This window comes from Globicephala melas, chromosome 3, assembly GCF_963455315.2.
Source record: "Globicephala melas chromosome 3, mGloMel1.2, whole genome shotgun sequence".
NCBI lineage: Eukaryota > Metazoa > Chordata > Mammalia > Artiodactyla > Delphinidae > Globicephala > Globicephala melas.
In genome coordinates, this window is record NC_083316.1 from 116,876,807 (window position 1) to 116,894,913 (window position 18,107).

The 18,107-nt window shown below is 36.5% G+C and overlaps 1 protein-coding gene and 1 non-coding gene across 5 annotated transcripts in view; one reads left to right on the forward strand and one right to left on the reverse strand.

Moving 5' to 3' along the window:
• ANKHD1 (ankyrin repeat and KH domain containing 1) overlaps positions 1-18,107 on the forward strand; it is a 116,853-nt gene that overhangs the window by 92,245 nt on the left and 6,501 nt on the right. For all 4 annotated transcript variants that reach the window (XM_030869408.3, XM_030869403.2, XM_030869405.2 and 1 more), the window contains 10 exons: positions 652-827; positions 1,046-1,208; positions 3,105-3,200; positions 3,662-3,778; positions 8,255-8,429; positions 9,223-9,679; positions 10,492-10,638; positions 12,572-12,721; positions 12,887-14,499; positions 17,433-17,609. In XM_030869408.3, coding sequence (XP_030725268.2) covers positions 652-827; positions 1,046-1,208; positions 3,105-3,200; positions 3,662-3,778; positions 8,255-8,429; positions 9,223-9,679; positions 10,492-10,638; positions 12,572-12,721; positions 12,887-14,499; positions 17,433-17,609 — 3,271 coding nt within the window. The remainder of the gene's footprint in view (positions 1-651; positions 828-1,045; positions 1,209-3,104; positions 3,201-3,661; positions 3,779-8,254; positions 8,430-9,222; positions 9,680-10,491; positions 10,639-12,571; positions 12,722-12,886; positions 14,500-17,432; positions 17,610-18,107) is intronic.
• On the reverse strand, positions 7,457-7,566 carry LOC115860304 (U6 spliceosomal RNA). Its single transcript, XR_004042410.1, has one exon. It is a non-coding gene; the product is annotated as a U6 spliceosomal RNA (small nuclear RNA).

The following is an 18,107-nucleotide window of genomic DNA, read 5'->3' on the forward strand; positions in this document are numbered from 1 at the left end:
TTACTTTTTGTATTACAAGTATTCAGTGTGACCCATTTATCTATTAGAAGTCCTAAAGAAAGCCATATTATTTTGGTAATGATACCAGTAGGAAAAGTCTTCTGGTGAAATGTTGGAGACTAATGAGCAAAGACACATGCATAAAATTTATAAAATGATATTTTAATCTATTTTACCCAAGTTTGAGTAGCATTTAAGGAGTTTATCCTGGGTTATTTAGCAAACTGCCTTTTTAGATAGAGTATAGTCTAAACAAGATAGAGTATATTCTAAACAAAGTTTTCCCATTGAACATTGTGCCATATTTAATTTTCTTTTTATTCGTTTTAATATTTCTGTTTGTTGTGCAGAGCAGGTATTGTCTCATGTAAAGTTATAACAGTAGAGAAGTTATGAAATTGTTTATTCTTTTAGTATGAAATTGTGTATTTTTTTAGCATATTTTTTTTTATTTTTTAGTAAGAGAAATCATTCTAGCATGTCTAACTGAACCTAACAATTTTCACTTGCTGTTTAGTAAAGCTTAAGAGTGAATGTTGCTTAGCTCTCTTGTGAGAGAAAATCAGAAATAGAATACACTTATAAGTCAATTGTTTCAGTCCCTTAAAGAAATTAATATAATTTACTCACATAATTTTTTGGTTTAAACAGACTGGTCTTACCCCTTTGATGGAAGCTGCTTCTGGAGGATATGCAGAGGTTGGAAGAGTTCTCCTAGATAAAGGAGCAGATGTCAATGCCCCCCCTGTGCCTTCCTCAAGAGATACTGCTTTAACAATAGCAGCAGACAAAGGTCACTACAAATTTTGTGAGCTCCTGATTAATAGGTGGGTAAATTTTATATTTATTTATAGAATTTCTATGATCCCTTTCACTTGTCAGAGCCTTTACAGTTAATAAAATTGTTTTACTTTATTGACATTTTAAAGAACAGATTATTTGTTTGCTATTTTATAAAAGATGAAAGACAAATTAGAGAAAAATAGAAAAAGTCAGCCTCTTCTCATAGGAAACAAACTATATTAACATTATTTGATTTTTATAGGGGAGCCCATATTGATGTTCGTAACAAGAAGGGAAACACACCACTTTGGTTGGCATCCAATGGTGGTCATTTTGATGTGGTGCAATTGCTAGTGCAAGCAGGTGCTGATGTGGATGCAGCAGATAACCGGAAAATCACACCTCTTATGTCAGCATTTCGCAAGGTAACTTGATGTGGGGGAAAAAGGATAGAATTTGTTTAAAACTACTAAATTTTAAGTTGAAATCGTGAGAAAGATAAATTGGTCTTGAGGAATCGACTCTGTTTCTATATACAAACCTTTGCTGTCTTTCCACTTTCTTTGTGGCCAAATCTAAGAGCTATATGGTAGTTCCCTATAAGCAACTTGGTTGTTAAATCACTTGGTGTCTTGACTAGTTTTGTTATGTTTTTGTACATAAAACGTGAGATTTAAGGACAGATATTATATGTAGATGAATGTTTTCTCTACCTAAAGAACAAAAACAAGTGGACTCTCATAAAAATTTATTATACCTCCTGTATATATTAAGGCTTACTTATCTGCTCTATTTTACAAAGCTTTCCCATTGCAATTGTGATAACATGTAAACTACTTAATGTGGCTCACAAAGCCCTGCATGAATGGCTCATGCCAGCCTCAGACCAATCATTTCTACTCCCCTTCCCCTTTGGTCACTACACTTCAGCCACTGGCCTAGAATGCACTAAATTTTTAAATTCCTGAGGGCCTTTGCTCACTGGTTTTCTTTTCCTGAAATGTTCTTTCCCTTGCTCTTCACCTGGCTCACTTCTCTTCATCCTTTAATATCTACTCATCCTTAAATATCACTTCTCAGAAAGTCCTTTTCTAACTCCCAATCTGAAAAGTTTCTCTTGTTCTCTTTTATAGTTCACTGTTACTTTCCTTATCTCATTTTGTAATTATACATTCAAACATGCATTACTTTTTTAATGCCTATCTCCCCAGTTAGACTACAAGATCTATGAAAGCTAAGATTCATGACTGTCTTTTTCACCAGTGTTTGTGCCCAGTTGTTCAGCTCAGTGCCTGACACATACTAGATGGTCAGTAAATAGCTATTGAATGAGAGCAGTGTAAGTTATGAGTCTTAAAAAAAATCTTAAATATTTACTTTTTTTTCAATTTTTTTCTTTCCTTTTAATTGAGGTATAATTTATATATAGTAAAAACACAAATCTAAGGTACATGAATTTTGATAAATGCATATACCTATGTAACCCACACTGCATAAAGGTATAAAATACTTCCATAATCCTAGAAAGTTTCATCATGCCCATCCTCAGTTAATTCCCTGCCCCAGAAGAAGCCACTTTTCTGATTTTTGTCACCATCAGACTAATTTTTTTTTTTTTTTGCCACACTGTGCGGCGTACGGGATCTTAATTCCCCAACCAGGGATCGAACTGTGCCCCTTGCAGTGGAAGTGTGGAGTCTTAACCACTGGACTGCCAGGGAAGTCCCCCCATCAGACTAATTCTTGAAGAGTAAACGAGCTTTAGTAGGAGGGGAAACAATGCAAGTTTGGTTATGTTAAAATAGACGTACTTATAATTGATTACAGATCATCCAGCCCCTGATAATGGCATTTAGAAAGTGTTTTACCTAGATTCAAGTCATAGAACTCAAGATAAATATGACAACCTACCGTGTTTAGTTTCGTAAGATAGAGCCAAAATAATGCTTTGAAATCTAGAACATCCTCTTTGTTTTCGGACTAATTTCCCTTTTATATTGAGATTCATTTCACATCACCAATTTTTATTTTACTAATCGATTTATTCTAGGAGATATATATTTTTTAAAGTTTGTCTATTTTCAATGGGATGTGGGCAGATTAAATTCAGGAGAAATGTCGTTTGGTCCACCATATATTTCCCAGCATGTTGTACTTACCGCTTTCTGTTTATAAACTCAACACTGTTTCTATTTTCATAATTTCAATTTTAAGTTTAGTAAACTCTCAAGTGTTACTGTACCTTTTACCCTTAAGTTTTTAAGCATATGGGCCAATTTTCAAAGTATTCTTTTGTGTATTTTTTGTTATACTTCTTACAGGGTCATGTAAAAGTTGTTCAGTATTTGGTGAAAGAGGTCAATCAGTTCCCTTCTGATATAGAATGCATGAGATACATAGCAACAATCACAGATAAGGTAGGTTTAATATGCTGTTGAAGCACATTTTTGTTCTTTGTTGAATTATATGCCAGAGTATATGTTAGCAGCCCGTTCTTTTCATCCTCTATGAGACTGATCATCTGATTTTTCTATGCTTTAGTTTCCCCATTTGCAAATGAAGAATGAGTATATTTTTTATAAATTATTTTGAGATTTCCTTCCTATTATGGACCATAATTACAGTGACTGCAGCTAAAGTTTATTACTAGACTATTAGCCTGATTAGAAAATTTTCTAAGAACACAAACTTTTTAGAAAATGGTACCTTATTTTGATTTTTCAATCAAAGACTAGACTCAAAGGATAGCTTAATTTGGTTTAGTGAATATTCAGTAATTTGAGGCTTTAAGCCCTGAACTTTGGTATACTTATCAGCTCAAGTTTTATTGGCCTGTTCATGTGTTCCTATATTTATATAATTCCATTTTCCACTATAGGAACTGTTGAAAAAATGTCACCAGTGTGTTGAGACAATTGTGAAGGCTAAAGACCAGCAGGCTGCAGAAGCAAATAAGAATGCAAGTATTCTTTTAAAGGAACTTGATCTGGAAAAGGTGAGTGGGAAAAATAATTTTCTTTATTAGAAATGGTTGAAAATCTAGTAGAATAAATTTGCCACTGATATGACCATAATCTTAACAAAATCTCTTTTTAAAAAATGATTAATAGATTATCAAACTACCATCAATTTTTTGATTCTGACCTATACATAAAAAATACTTTTAACCATATAAGTGAGGAATTAGTTTCTGAGCAGATCACAAATTTTCCAAATAACATTACTGCCTAAGTGGTTTTAATATTAGTCTGGGAAGAAATTTTTTTAAACATTGGAAATCTTTCGTTTATTATAAGATATGGGCTATAAGTGGTTTATTAGATCCTTAATTAAAGAGTAAGTATCTAAGTTTCCTAGGATGTGTGGTAGTATAATTGAAAAAGTTAAAAAAAAAAAAAAGGTCGCTTTTCTGAGGCTTAGTGTGCTTACCTGGAAAAGGAGGGTGTTGTTATGAACCCAGAAATTATATTAAAAGAATAAATAGCATAATCAAGTAGAGTTATTGTAGAAATGCAGGAGATAGCTTAATATTAAGATATTTTGTTGATGATAAAAGGAAGGAAAAAGATCATTTTGAGAGATGCTAAAATTTTGACATCAATTTTTAATTTTAAAGAAAATCAAAACTTGTAAGTTAAAAACAGAAGAAAAAATTGCTTACAAATCAACGAGAAAGGGATTTCCCTGGTGGTCTAGAGGTTAAGACTTTGCCTCTAATCCCACATGCCTCGGGGCCAAAAAACCAAAATATAAAACAGAAACGATATTGTACAAATTCAATAAAGACTTTAAAAATGGTCACATCAAAAAAAAAAAAAAAAACAATGAGAAAAAGATAACTTGCCCAGAATGAAAAATGATCACACAAATGGGCAATTCACAGAAGAAATATAAATGTTCAATAAATACATGGAGAATGCTCAACTTCATGAATTAACAAAGAAATGCACAGTGAAAGAGTGATTTAAATTTCTTTTACCAGATTAGGAAAACTTAAAATTTAAAGGTTTGGTAATAGATATTGATGGCTAGGGTATGCAGAAATTAGCCTTCTAGTATGATTTTTGATGTATGGTATAAATTAGTATAAGTATTAATGGAGATGATTTGACAAATGCATTAAATTAAAAAGGGTGCATACCTACTCCAGTCACTCCTCTTCTAGAAATTTAGCCTAAGGTAAATACTTTGATAAATGCTCAAAGATGTGAACATACAAAAGGACATTCACTGTTAAATTGCTTATAACAGGGGGAAGGGTATAAACCTTAAAGTTTTATCATTAGGAAATTAAATAAATTTAATACCTCCATGATAAACTTGATTACAGTTAAAATCAGAAGGGGGAAACTAATATTCATTTTAAAATGAAGTTTGAAGTTTGATGACTACTAAGGTCCCTCCTGTGTTCTATAATTTTTATTTTTGTGTAACTACCCAGGGATATGGTCAGCAATTCCTTAAACAGCCGTTTTGCTCTTATGCCAACCGAGTGATGAAACTGCATATTCAGTTAACAATTATTTTTTCTCTTAATGCTCAGCCCCTTTCTCATTTACATAGGGGGTTGACAGACTTTTTTATTTTTTTTGCGGTACGCGGGCCTCTCACTGCTGTGGCCTCTCCCGTTGTGGAGCACAGGCTCTGGACGCGCAGGCTCAGTGGCCATGGCTCACGGGCCTAGCCACTCCGCGGCATGTGGGATCTTCCCGGACCAGGGCACGAACCCGCGTCCCCTGCATTGGCAGGCGGACTCTCAACCACTGCACCGCCAGGGAAACCCAACTTTTTATTTTTTTATTCTTTATTTTTTTAATTTTAATTTTTAAATTTTTTTGGTTTCGCCTCGTGGTTGTGGGATCTTAGTTCCCCGACCAGGGACTGAACCCAGGCCCTTGGCAGTGAGAGCGCAGAGTCCTAACCACTGGACCACCAGGGAATTCCCAACAGACTTTTTCTATGAAATGCTGAAGAGTAAATATTTTAGGCTTTGTAGGCCCATACGATCTCTGTCATAACTCCTTGACTCTGCTGTTATAGCACGAAAGCACCCATAGACAATGCCTAAATGAATGTGTTCCAATAGAACTTAATTTATGGACATCAAAATTTTAATTTCGTAGTATTTTCATGTCACAAAATATTCTTCTTTTTATTTTTTCAACCATTTAAAATGTAAAAGTCTTAACATTCAGGCCATAGTTTGCCAATGCCTGATTAGATAAGTAAAAATGTCAAAGAGTAACTTATGACTCAGAATGGTAAATTATAGTTTTGAGGAAAATGCTTTACTTAATTACCAGGACAACTGGACTTCATTGACAGATTCTTATGGTGAACCTTTTTTAGATAATTTCCACACAAATATGAGTAATTTGATGTGTTTTCTGTTTGTTTTGAGTTTTCATTATGATGTGAGGTGACCATTACCATGTTCCCCTGTCTGAAAAAAATATATTTTCTAGTACTAAGCAAAGCAAAACTATAAAGTAAGGCGAAAGTAATTTCTATAATGGCCTCCTGTGGATATTTTCATAGTGAAATTTGTTAATACCTTATAAAAGCATAATAGCTGCATTTTATTTTATTTTTTTAACATCTTTATTGGAGTATAATTGCTTTATAGTGGTGTGTTAGTTTCTGCTGTATAACAAAGTGATATATACATATATCCCCATATCTCCTCCCTCTTGCTTCTCCCTCCCACCCTCCCTATCCCACCCGTCTAGGTGGACACAAAGCATCGAGCTGATCTCCCTGTGCTATGTGTCTGCTTCCCACTAGCTATCTGTTTTACATTTGGTAGTGTATATATGTCCATGCCACTCTCTCACTTGTCCCAGTTTACCCTTCCCCCTCCCCCATCCTCATGTCCATTCTCTATGTCTAAGTCTTTATTCCTGTGCTGCCCCTAGGTTCTTCAGAACCTTTTTTTTTTTTTTTTTTTAGATTCCATATATATGTGTTAGCATACAGTATTTGTTTTTCTCTTTCTGACTTCCTTCACTCTGTATTACAGTCTCTAGGTCCATCCACCTCACTACAAGTAACTCAATTTCATTTCTTTTTATGACTGAGTAATATTCCATTGTATATATGTGCCACATCTTCTTTATCCATTCATCTGCCAATGGGCATTTAGGTTGATTCCATGTCCTGACTATTGTAAATAGAGCCACAATGAACATTGTGGTACATGACCCTTTTTGAATTATGGTTTTCTCAGGGTATATGCCCCGTAGTGAGATTGCTGGGTCGTATGGTAGTTCTATTTTTAGTTTTTTAAGGAACCTCCATACTGTTCTCCATAGTGGCTATATCAATTTACATTTCCACCAGCAGTGCGAGAGGGTTCCCTTTTCTCCACACCCTTTCCAGCAATAGCTGCATTTCAGTCAAACAAATGCCACATAAATCTATGGTTTTGCTTATTCTGGACATTTCATATAAATGGAATCAGACAGTATTTGGTCCTCTGTGACTGGCTTCTTGCAATTCATAGTGTTTTCAAGGTTCATCCATGTTGTAGCATGTATCAGTACTTCATTTATTTATTTTTTTACTGCTGCATAATATCCCATTATATAGATATACCACATTTTGTTTACCCATTTATTAGTTGATGGACATTTAGGTTGTTTCTATTTCATAGGTATACAAGTTTTTTGTTTGTTTTAACTTGGAATGCTTCATGAATTTGTGTTTCATCCTTATGCAGGAGCCCTGCTAATCTTCTCTGTGTTATTTCAATTTTTTTAGTATATATGGTGCTGAAGCAAGCATGGTGTACAAGTTTTTGTATGAATATGTTTTCATTGGGTATATATCTAGGAATGGAATTGCTAGATCATATGGCAGTTCTGTGTTTAACCATTTGAGAAACTTCTAGATTGTTTTCCAAGGTAGCGGCACCATTTTATGATCCTACCAGCAGTATATGAAGGCTTCGATTTCTTCATATCCTCACCATGATTTGTTTTATCTGTCTTTTTGTTGATTATAGGCATCCTAGTGACAGTGAAGTGGGTATCATTTTGATTTGATTTGCTTTTCCCTGATGGCTTGTGATATTGAGCATCTATCTCTTCATGTGTTTATTGGCCATTTGTATATGTTTGGAGAAACGTCTGTTCAGATCCTTTGCCCATTTTTTAATTGAGTTATTTGTCTTTTCATTATTGAGTTAACGAGTTCTTTATAAATTCTTGATACAAGCCCTTACCAGATAAGCAAAAATTTTTCACCATTTTATGGGTTGTCTTTTCACTTTATTGATGATCCCTTTGAAGCACAAAAACTTTTAATTTTGATTATGTCCAGCTTATCTATTTCTTCTTTTGTTGCTTTTATAAATGTGTGTTAAGACTGACATCTATGGGAAACCCCATGTATCATAAACAAAAATATCATTTCATTATTTATTTTAAATTACTGCCTTATTGATAAAATGAGATACCTACTTTATTTGCAGTCAAGAGAGGAGAGCAGAAAGCAGGCTCTTGCAGCTAAAAGAGAGAAAAGAAAAGAAAAGAGAAAAAAGAAAAAAGAGGAGCAGAAAAGGAAGCAGGAAGAAGATGAGGAAAACAAACCTAAGGAGAATTCAGAACTACCAGAGGATGAAGATGAAGAGGAGAATGATGAAGATGGTGAGAAATGAACCATCTGAATTAGTGATAAAATTCTTCTGTGTTTATCAACTTCATTTTGAGTGCTCTTTGCTCTCAAAACTCTCAAAACTAATTCTAGTTAAATATTCAGTTACTTTAAGCTGAAATAGACAGTTGACTTCCATAGTAAATACTTCTAAATATTTTACATTGTAAAGTGACACAGAGAAACTGAAGGGGGAAGGCAAGCACATAATTTGAAGACATTCAGTTGTAACTTAAGTTTCCCTGTAAAAACATTATGTATGTCCTAAAAGTGATACAGTAAGAGGTTTGCCAGCTTTTCTTCAGGTTCTTCTCTACCCTCTCCTTCCCCAGTTGGAAACTGGGAAGAGGTTCATTTCCTCAATAAATTTTTAACTAAGGTTCAGTCTTGAAGCTCTATAGGGTTGAGGTCCATTACTCTCAGAGTTGTTTATTGTACAGTCTGGCAGTGGTTGTAGTAGGCAAATAATTTTGCTCTATTTGACTTCTAATTCTAAAATGCTATTTGAAAAATTTCTTAAATTCAAACTATATTGTGATTTTTGTTTAGTTTATGAGACTAGCATTTCAGATCTTAAGAATGTTAATGTTTTATACCAAGTTAGACATCAAAATATGATATAGTATATTCGCACAACAGTAAAGATTTATTTACTAGTGAATACTGGTAAAAGGAAAATATGACCTAAGGGTCTGAATTATTATGAATTATTAGGTATATTCTGTCACAATTTGTTTTGAGATCTGTGGCTCTCAGTGTGATTTTTATCCTTTTTCATAATTTCAGTGGAGCAAGAAGTTCCCATAGAACCTCCTAGTGCGACCACCACCACCACAATCGGAATCTCTGCAACATCTGCAACATTCACAAATGTGTTTGGGAAAAAAAGGGCCAATGTTGTGACAACTCCCAGCACCAATCGGAAAAATAAGAAGAACAAAACAAAAGAGACCCCTCCCACTGCACATTTAATATTACCAGAACAACATATATCCTTAGCACAGCAAAAGGCAGATAAGAATAAAATAAATGGAGAACCCAGAGGTGGCGGTGCAGGTGGGAATAGTGATTCAGATAACTTGGACAGCACAGATTGCAACAGTGAGAGTAGTAGTGGTGGTAAAAGCCAAGAGTTAAATTTCACTATGGATGTGAATTCCTCTAGTGATAGGAGATACCCCTCACTGCTACTCCATTCCCAAGAAGAAAAGACAAGTACTGCTGCTTCCAAAACTCAGACACGGTAAAATTTTCTGACTTGTTAACTCTGCACCTACCTTTCCTTTTTCATGCCTGGCACAAGAACTTGAAGTAACATAAGTTGTATTGAACAATTGAAGTCTACCACATTACCTGTCTTCAGCATTTAAAACTGAAATTCACCAGTGTCCTCCTTATCATGTGCTAGTTATGCAATGAAATTGTTAGAACTTTTAACATTCAACTTTGAAGCTGAAAATATTAGCGTTCCTTGATTTTAACTATGTCATTTTTATTGATTATATATAGTTCTTTTGGCTTCTGAATCCATTTTAATACTAAAATAAATAATGGACTCTTTGCCCTATTTCTATTTTTCTGAATTGTTAATAATTTGATATGCCAAATTTTTTTTTTAACAAGGTTTTTGGGTTTTTTTATATAAATTTATTTATTTAATTTTGGCTGCATTGGGTTTTGGTTGCTGCACGCGGGCTTTCTCTAGTTGTGGCGAGCGGGGGCTACTCTTCGTTGCGGTGCGCGGGCTTCTCATTGCAGTGGCTTCTCCTGTTGCAGGGCACGGGCTCTAGACACGTGGGCTCAGTAGTTGTGGCTCGCGGGCTCTAGAGCGCAGGCTCAGTAGTTGTGGTGAGCAGGCTTAGTTGCTCCACGGCATGTGGGATCTTCCCGGCCCAGGGCTCGAACCCGTGTCCCTGCATTGGCAGGTGGATTCTTAACCACTGCACCACCAGGGAAGCCCTGGTGTGCCAAATTTTAATTCAGATACTTCAGCAAATCTCTTGAGTTTCTATCTTAAAATTTATCATTTATTGGCCTTGATATTTCTCTTCTCAGACTTGAAGGTGAAGTGAATCCTAATTCCTTATCAACAACGTACAAGTCAGTGTCGTTGCCATTAAGCTCTTCAAACATAAAGCTGAATCTGACTAGCCCTAAAAGGGGGCAAAAAAGAGAGGAAGGGTGGAAAGAAGTTGTTCGAAGGTAAGTAGTATTAGTCTCGTCTTTTTAACTTTTCTCCTCTTGTGAGATGGTTATCCAGTTAATTAATGAATAATTTGAATGTGGTTATTATATTCAGTTGCAATGCCATACTACATCCAGAGTAGGCTAAAGCAAAATTAGAAACAGTATGTAAATTTTGTATGCATATTTTATATGATACAAGAAATGTTGGCTTTAGAATAACAAAAAATATTTTATTAAAACATAAGACATACAGTTTACAGACAAACCATACAAAAAGGTCACAGGCTTCTTAAGGGGAAGATTCAATTGACAGCAAAGTCATAATGCTATTTGTGAAGGCTATGATGTTTGTTTAATGGTCCCATTTTGATTCAGACAAGTTTGTCCATCTACAGCATTTAAATAAAGTTAGACTTCGCTAGAGAATCTATATCTGCTTTTAACCAATGCAGTTAGATCACCATAAAGAGTGGGGGAGAGCCCATAAAATTAAAACTACCTTCTCCCTCAAAAAAAATAAATAAATACAAGTACCAACACCCCTGCAGCTAACTTTGACAACTCCCTTCATTCACACTGCTTTATACTTAAACCATGATGGGGGAAATGAATAAAAGCAGACAGGAGCCATTGCTTTTAAATGTTTCACACAATCCAGAAGGTATTTCTAGCCTCTGCTCATGCTTTACAACAGGGAATCAGAATAAGACATAGGTTTGCTAATGTGCACTTAATCACCAAAGGACTAAGATGTCTGAGTTTTTATTCTGTAATTTTTCTAAGACTTTGTGTCCATTAAAAGCAAACAAAAAAGGAAGAAGTCTTGGCAGAACAGAAGTGATGCACACTTGATGATCAGATTGATTTAAGTATTATTCATGGCCTAGTCTATGCTCTAGCTTTCAAAATAGCTACATATTTTCTTCCCAGTTTGTCTACATTAGGATATTAAATTTTGATCATGAAATGTATTTTAGAGTCTACAATTGGGTATTCTTCTGGAAGGTATAGTTCAAAGTTTGAGGGTCCCTCCCTAGGAGGGAATCCTGGCAGTCAGCAGTGACCACATGAAAATAATGGGTGTTGCTCTCATTTGGTTCTGCCAGCAAACACTGGGTTTCCGTGATAATCCTGCAGGACACCCAGGCCATCTTGTCAGATCCCAAAATCAGCCTCTGGTGTTTTCTCACACAAGTGGAAGTCCCAGGCTCCACTTGTGGATTGCTTTTTATGTACAAATCTGAGGCTTTATTTTTTATTGCTAAGTAAAGTTGTTGACACTGATAAGCTGCCTTTATTCATTTTCAGTATGGAGTTTAACAATGTGGTATGCATTATTTTAATTTTGAAAGTATCAATATATGATCATTGCAGTTTAGTTAACATGTGATAGTTTATGCAGATTTGAATGCTGAGATCATGAGTGACTTAAATATAATTTTTTTAAATGGCAGTGTGTTTTTTACCTTCACTAAATTAAATTCAATATAATAAGAGGTCAGTTTCTAAAATAAAAACTTCTAGTAATTTCCTCTTTAAGGTTTGAGAAATACTATTCTACAAATGTTCATGAACATACTTACTGAGACATCTTTTTTTTTTTTAATTAATTAATTTATTTTTGGCTGCGTTGGGTCTTTGTTGCTGTGCGCGGGCTCTCTCTAGTTGCGGCGAGCAGGGGCCACTCCTCCCTGTGGTGCATGGGCTTCTCACTGCGGTGGCTTCTTGTGCTGCCGAGCACGGGCTCTAGGCGCGTGGGCTTCAGTAGTTGTGGCACGCAGGCTTAGTTGCTCCGTGGCATGTGGGATCCTCCCAGGCCAGGGATTGAACCCATATCCCCTGCATTGGCAGGCGGATTCCCAACCACTGGGCCACCAGGAAAGCCCGAGACATCTTTTTTAATAAACCTTTTGATTTCATAAGCTTATGTGTGGTCTTCATTTTGTAGGTCAAAGAAATTGTCTGTTCCAGCCTCAGTGGTTTCCAGGATAATGGGAAGAGGAGGATGCAACATCACTGCAATACAAGATGTTACTGGTGCCCATATTGATGTGGATAAACAAAAAGATAAGAATGGCGAGAGAATGATCACAATAAGGTAATTGTGAGATATACATATCGTTAGTTCTATGAGGAAATTAAATTTTATTAGAAGTACATTTTTGTTAGGTATGGTACAATCAAGAATTCTGTTTCATGATAAAGATTACCTAGTTTTGTATATTTTTGATCTTGTTCTGTTTTTTGTTTGTTTTCTCCCCAGGGGTGGTACAGAATCAACAAGATATGCAGTTCAACTTATCAGTGCACTTATTCAAGATCCTGCTAAGGAACTGGAAGACTTGATTCCTAAAAACCATATCAGAACACCTGCCAGCACCAAAGCCATCCATGCAAACTTCTCATCTGGAGTAGGCACCACAGCAGCTTCCAGTAAAAATGCATTTCCCTTGGGTGCTCCAAGTCTTGTAACTTCACAGGCAACAACATTATCTACGTTCCAGCCCACTAATAAACTTAATAAGAACGTTCCAGCAAATGTACGTTCTTCTTTCCCAGTTTCTCTACCCTTAGCTTATCCTCACCCTCATTTTGCCCTGCTGGCTGCTCAAACTATGCAACAGATTCGGCATCCTCGTTTACCCATGGCCCAGTTTGGAGGAACATTTTCACCTTCTCCTAACACTTGGGGACCATTCCCAGTGAGACCTGTGAATCCTGGCAACACAAATAGCTCTCCAAAGCATAATAATACAGGCCGTCTACCTAACCAGAACGGGACTGTTTTACCCTCAGAGTCTGCTGGACTAGCTACTGCCAGTTGTCCTATCACTGTCTCTTCTGTAGTTGCTGCCAGTCAGCAACTGTGTGTGACTAATACCCGGACTCCTTCATCAGTCAGAAAGCAGTTGTTTGCCTGTGTGCCTAAGACAAGTCCTCCAGCAGCAGTGATTTCCTCTGTGACAAGCACTTGTAGTTCCCTGCCTTCTGTCTCCTCTGCACCTATCACTAGTGGGCAAGTTCCCACCACATTTCTGCCTGCAAGTACTCCTCAAGCACAGCTTTCTTCACAAAAGACGGAGTCTTTCTCTGCCATGCCAGCCCCCAAAGAGAAAGTGTCCACACAGGACCAGTCCATGGCAAACCTGTGTACCCCCTCTTCAACTGCCAACAGCTGCAGTAGCTCTGCCAGCAACACCCCAGGAGCTCCAGAAACTCACCCATCTGGTAGTCCCACTCCTCCCTCCAATAACACACAGGAGGAAACACAGCCATCCAGTGTGTCTGATTTAAGTCCTATGTCAATGCCTTTTGCATCTAATTCAGAACCTGCTCCATTGACTTTGGCATCACCTAGATTGGTTGCTGCTGATAATCAGGATACCAGTAATTTACCTCAGTTAGCTGTACCAGCACCTCGAGTTTCTCATCGAATGCAACCCAGAAGTTCTTTTTACTCGGTGGTACCAAATGCAACTATACACCAGGATCCCCAGTCTATTTTTGTGACAAATCCAGTTCCTTTAACACCACCTCAAGGCCCACCAGCTGCAGTGCAGCTTTCTTCAGCCATGAACATTATGAATGGTTCTCAGATGCACATTAACCCAGCAAATAAATCTTTGCCACCTACGTTTGGCCCAGCCACACTTTTCAATCACTTCAGTAGTCTTTTTGACAGCAGTCAGGTGCCAGCTAACCAGGGTTGGGGAGATGGTCCACTGTCCTCACGAGTTACTGCAGATGCCTCTTTCACTGTTCAGTCAGCGTTCCTGGGTAACTCTGTACTTGGACACTTGGAAAACGTGCACCCTGACAACTCCAAGGCACCTGGCTTCAGATCACCTTCCCAGCGAGTTTCTACTAGTCCAGTTGGTAAGTTATTATAACTATCATAACCTCACAGTTTGGGGCTTTAACAACATAATCTAACCTTCCAAAGTAATAAAGCATTTATTTTGTACATAATATTGCATGATCTTTTAAAGAAATGAAGGTGTGTCATAAATAGTAAAGACCCCTTAATGACTGCTGATTGAGTGGCCAAAATGTAGGTAAGTCACTCACATATGAGCTGCTTTATATTGTCTTTTATGATCTCTCTGCACCTTATTTCAAGGAAGTTATACCTTGTGTCAGTCCTTTTTCTGAGAATTGGTATAAGATGATATTAATAAAAAAGGACTCATAGGATGCTTCAAGCATTCCAAATTTACAGACATTTTTTAAATCATAGTGATTGCCTGCATTTCTGAGATTAAAAAGTTTGGGTTACGAAGGTGTTTAGGTTACAGTCCATAATCTACATTCTTTGTTTTCAGTCTTGGGTGCTCAGAATGAATATTAAATGATGTCATAACTCTATATTATTTATATTAGATGGAGCTATTTGAAGAGATCCAGTCATGTATAGGCTCATATTTAACCAAAAAAAAAACATTTTGAATCAGCTGTTTGTTCTTTGAAATTAGAAATTAGCTGCTGAGGCAGTATAAGAAAGATTTAGAAAGATAAGAGGCTAGTGGTGGCTTGGAGATATTTGGAAAACCAGAATCTATTTTCCAGAGTCTAAGGGCCAAATTTTAGTCCAATCTCTTTGCTCTATTCTGAAAAACAAATTAGAAATTGTGGCTGACCTAGAATGGGGGTAATAAGAACTAGTGCCACTTCGCATTTTTCTTCCAGTTGAAAAACTGTCCCATAGCCCATCTTTCCTTTTTGCTAATTATAAACTGATCTAGGTTGTTTAAAATTTGTGAGTTTATGGATATGGCATAGCCTTAGCTTTTCTATCAGATATGTTTCCATTTACTTATCTTTTCAGGAAAACATAGCTGTTACATCATCTTTTGAATAGAAATAAAGCTTGCATAAGACAGTCTGTGGTCCAAAATATTCTCTTGGATTTTTTTTCTTATTTTCTATAAATAGGTATCTATTTTAACTTTTCATTTTGGCAGACTAATAAAAAGGTTTTCAGAGGCCCCAGAATGAAAGAAGAGCTCATTGCCAGTGCTCAGACTGTGGTAAAAATTAATTTTTTAATTAATCCTTGACTTCATTGGCACTAACTAATACGTGAATTTAGAGTGCCTTAGCTAGAGTGGGACTTCAGATCTCTCATATTCCAGTGTTTGAGCTCTTTGCACTCCACATTCTATATCCCAGAAGATGTGCAGATTATGAATGGCTGGAGAAAAGAAAGTCAAGGAAATCATCCATCTAGTTTGGTAGCAAACAAGGTTTGGGAACCTGAATTATTCAGATCTATAACATCAAAATTATTTATTACTAGTTAAAAAATAATTTTTTAAAAAAGCAAGCATTAATCCTTGACCTTCCTTCCAGGGTCCAGAATTGATTAAGCTTGGCTTCATTTCTTAACTGCCTGGGTGGTTTCTTTTGTTGATGCTCTTCTTTCATGGATATAGTTTAGTTTTCCTAGTTTGCAGGTAAGAAATAGTGATACTTAAAAAGACGGGAAAGCATGTGGAGAAACTGGAACCTTCAAACACTGCTGGTAGAAACTTAAAATGGTACATCATTTGGAAAAACAGTTCAACAGTTCCTCAAAAAGTTAAAAAGAGTTACCATATGATCCAGTAATTCTGTTCCTAGGTATATCCAAGAGAAAACATGTGTCTACACAAAGACTGGTACATAAATGTTCATAGCAACACGATTCCTAAGAGCCAAAATGTGGAAACAGTCCAATGTCCATCAGCTGATGAATGGAAAAACAAAATGTGGTATATCTGTATAAGATATTATTCTTAGTATAATGTATATTCTATATTATGAGATACAATGAAAGAAATAAGGTACTCATTTGTGCTACAACATGGGTAAACTGAAAACATTTTGCTGAGTGAAAGAAGCCAGTCACAAAAGACCACATATTATATAATTCTTTTTATATAAAATTTCCAGAATAGGCAAATCTAGAGAGACAGAAAATATATTAGTGGTTGCTTAGAGGTTCAGATATGGGGTAAAGGAGGATGGAGAGTGACAGATAATGCATACAGAGATTCTTTTAGGGTAGACAGAAATGTTCTAAAATTGATTGTGGTGATGGTTGTACAACCCTGTGAATATACTAAAAGTCTTTGAATTATATACTTTATAGATGAATAAGACCTGCTTGAAAAGTTTTGAATTTTTTATGTTGATATTAACTACTTTTTTCTGAAATGAGTACCTATAATCCTTTTCCAGATCCTTGACCTCTTTCCCTAAAATGTTCTCCAGAGAAAGCAATGGAATTTGAGAATACTGCTAAATTCAGACTCATGCAAACTAGATAGAAACTTTGATGTAGTTTGCAGCTGTTGATTTTTTTTTTAATCAGATGGAATACTGAAATTATCTTTAGTTGAATAGTATGCTTTCCTTCCATGTTAGGAAGCAAACATTGGTAGGTTTTGTTACTCATCTTGCACAGGAAATGACTATAGTTATATAGATGAACAGCTATATTTCTAAGTGATGGGTAACACAACATGCTCTTATTTCATGTCCCCTCCAATGAAAGCTTTGAGATTTATCTAGAACATACTCCAGGTGACTGCCATTCCTAAACATTGGGCTCACATTTCTATATTTAGTCCTGCTTGGTGATATTCTTCTGAACTGTAAGAAAAAAATAGTTTGGGGACATACAGTATGATATAAATGGATTCTTATTGCTGTGATCCACAAAATAAACTGCATTCTTTCTTCTTTTTTAAAGAGGAATTAGGTAAGCTTTGGACATTCATTTTTAAAGCCTTGGCTAATTTGATGTCTTGGACCTGTTTTTATTTCAGGGTTACCATCCATTGACCCATCAGGCAGCTCCCAATCTTCCTCTTCTGCTCCTCTGACAAGTTTTTCCGGCATACCAGGAACTCGGGTTTTCCTGCAAGGGCCAGCTCCCGTTGGGACTCCCAGTTTCAACAGACAACATTTTTCTCCCCACCCTTGGACAAGCGCCTCAAACTCATGTAGGAATCCTGGAGGAACTCTTCCCAAACAGTCTTGAATAAGTTATTAAACCATTTGTTTCAGGGAACGCTATATTGTAACTTTAGTAATCTAAATTGTATGCGAATACCCAAGGTTTGTATTGCAGTCATGTCAAAAATTATCAGTCATTTATAGGATAGAAAACTTGAGAAGGGTCAGGCTATTCTTCCAAGCCAGAATTGAGATTACACTGAGACTTGGATCAAGAAAAGAGGCACTGGGCTTCCCTGGTGGCGCAGTGGTTGAGAGTCCGCCTGCCGATGCAGGGGACACGAGTTCGTGCCCCGGTCCGGGAAGATCCCACATGCCGCGGAGCGGCTGGGCCCGTGAGCCATGGCTGCTGAGCCTGCACGTCCAGAGCCTGTGCTCCGCAATGGGAGAGGCCACAACAGTGAGAGGCCCGTGTACAGCAAAAAAAAAAAAAAAAGAAGAGGCACTACAAGTAGTTTTATAAGACCCTTTGGGGACAGTATTGT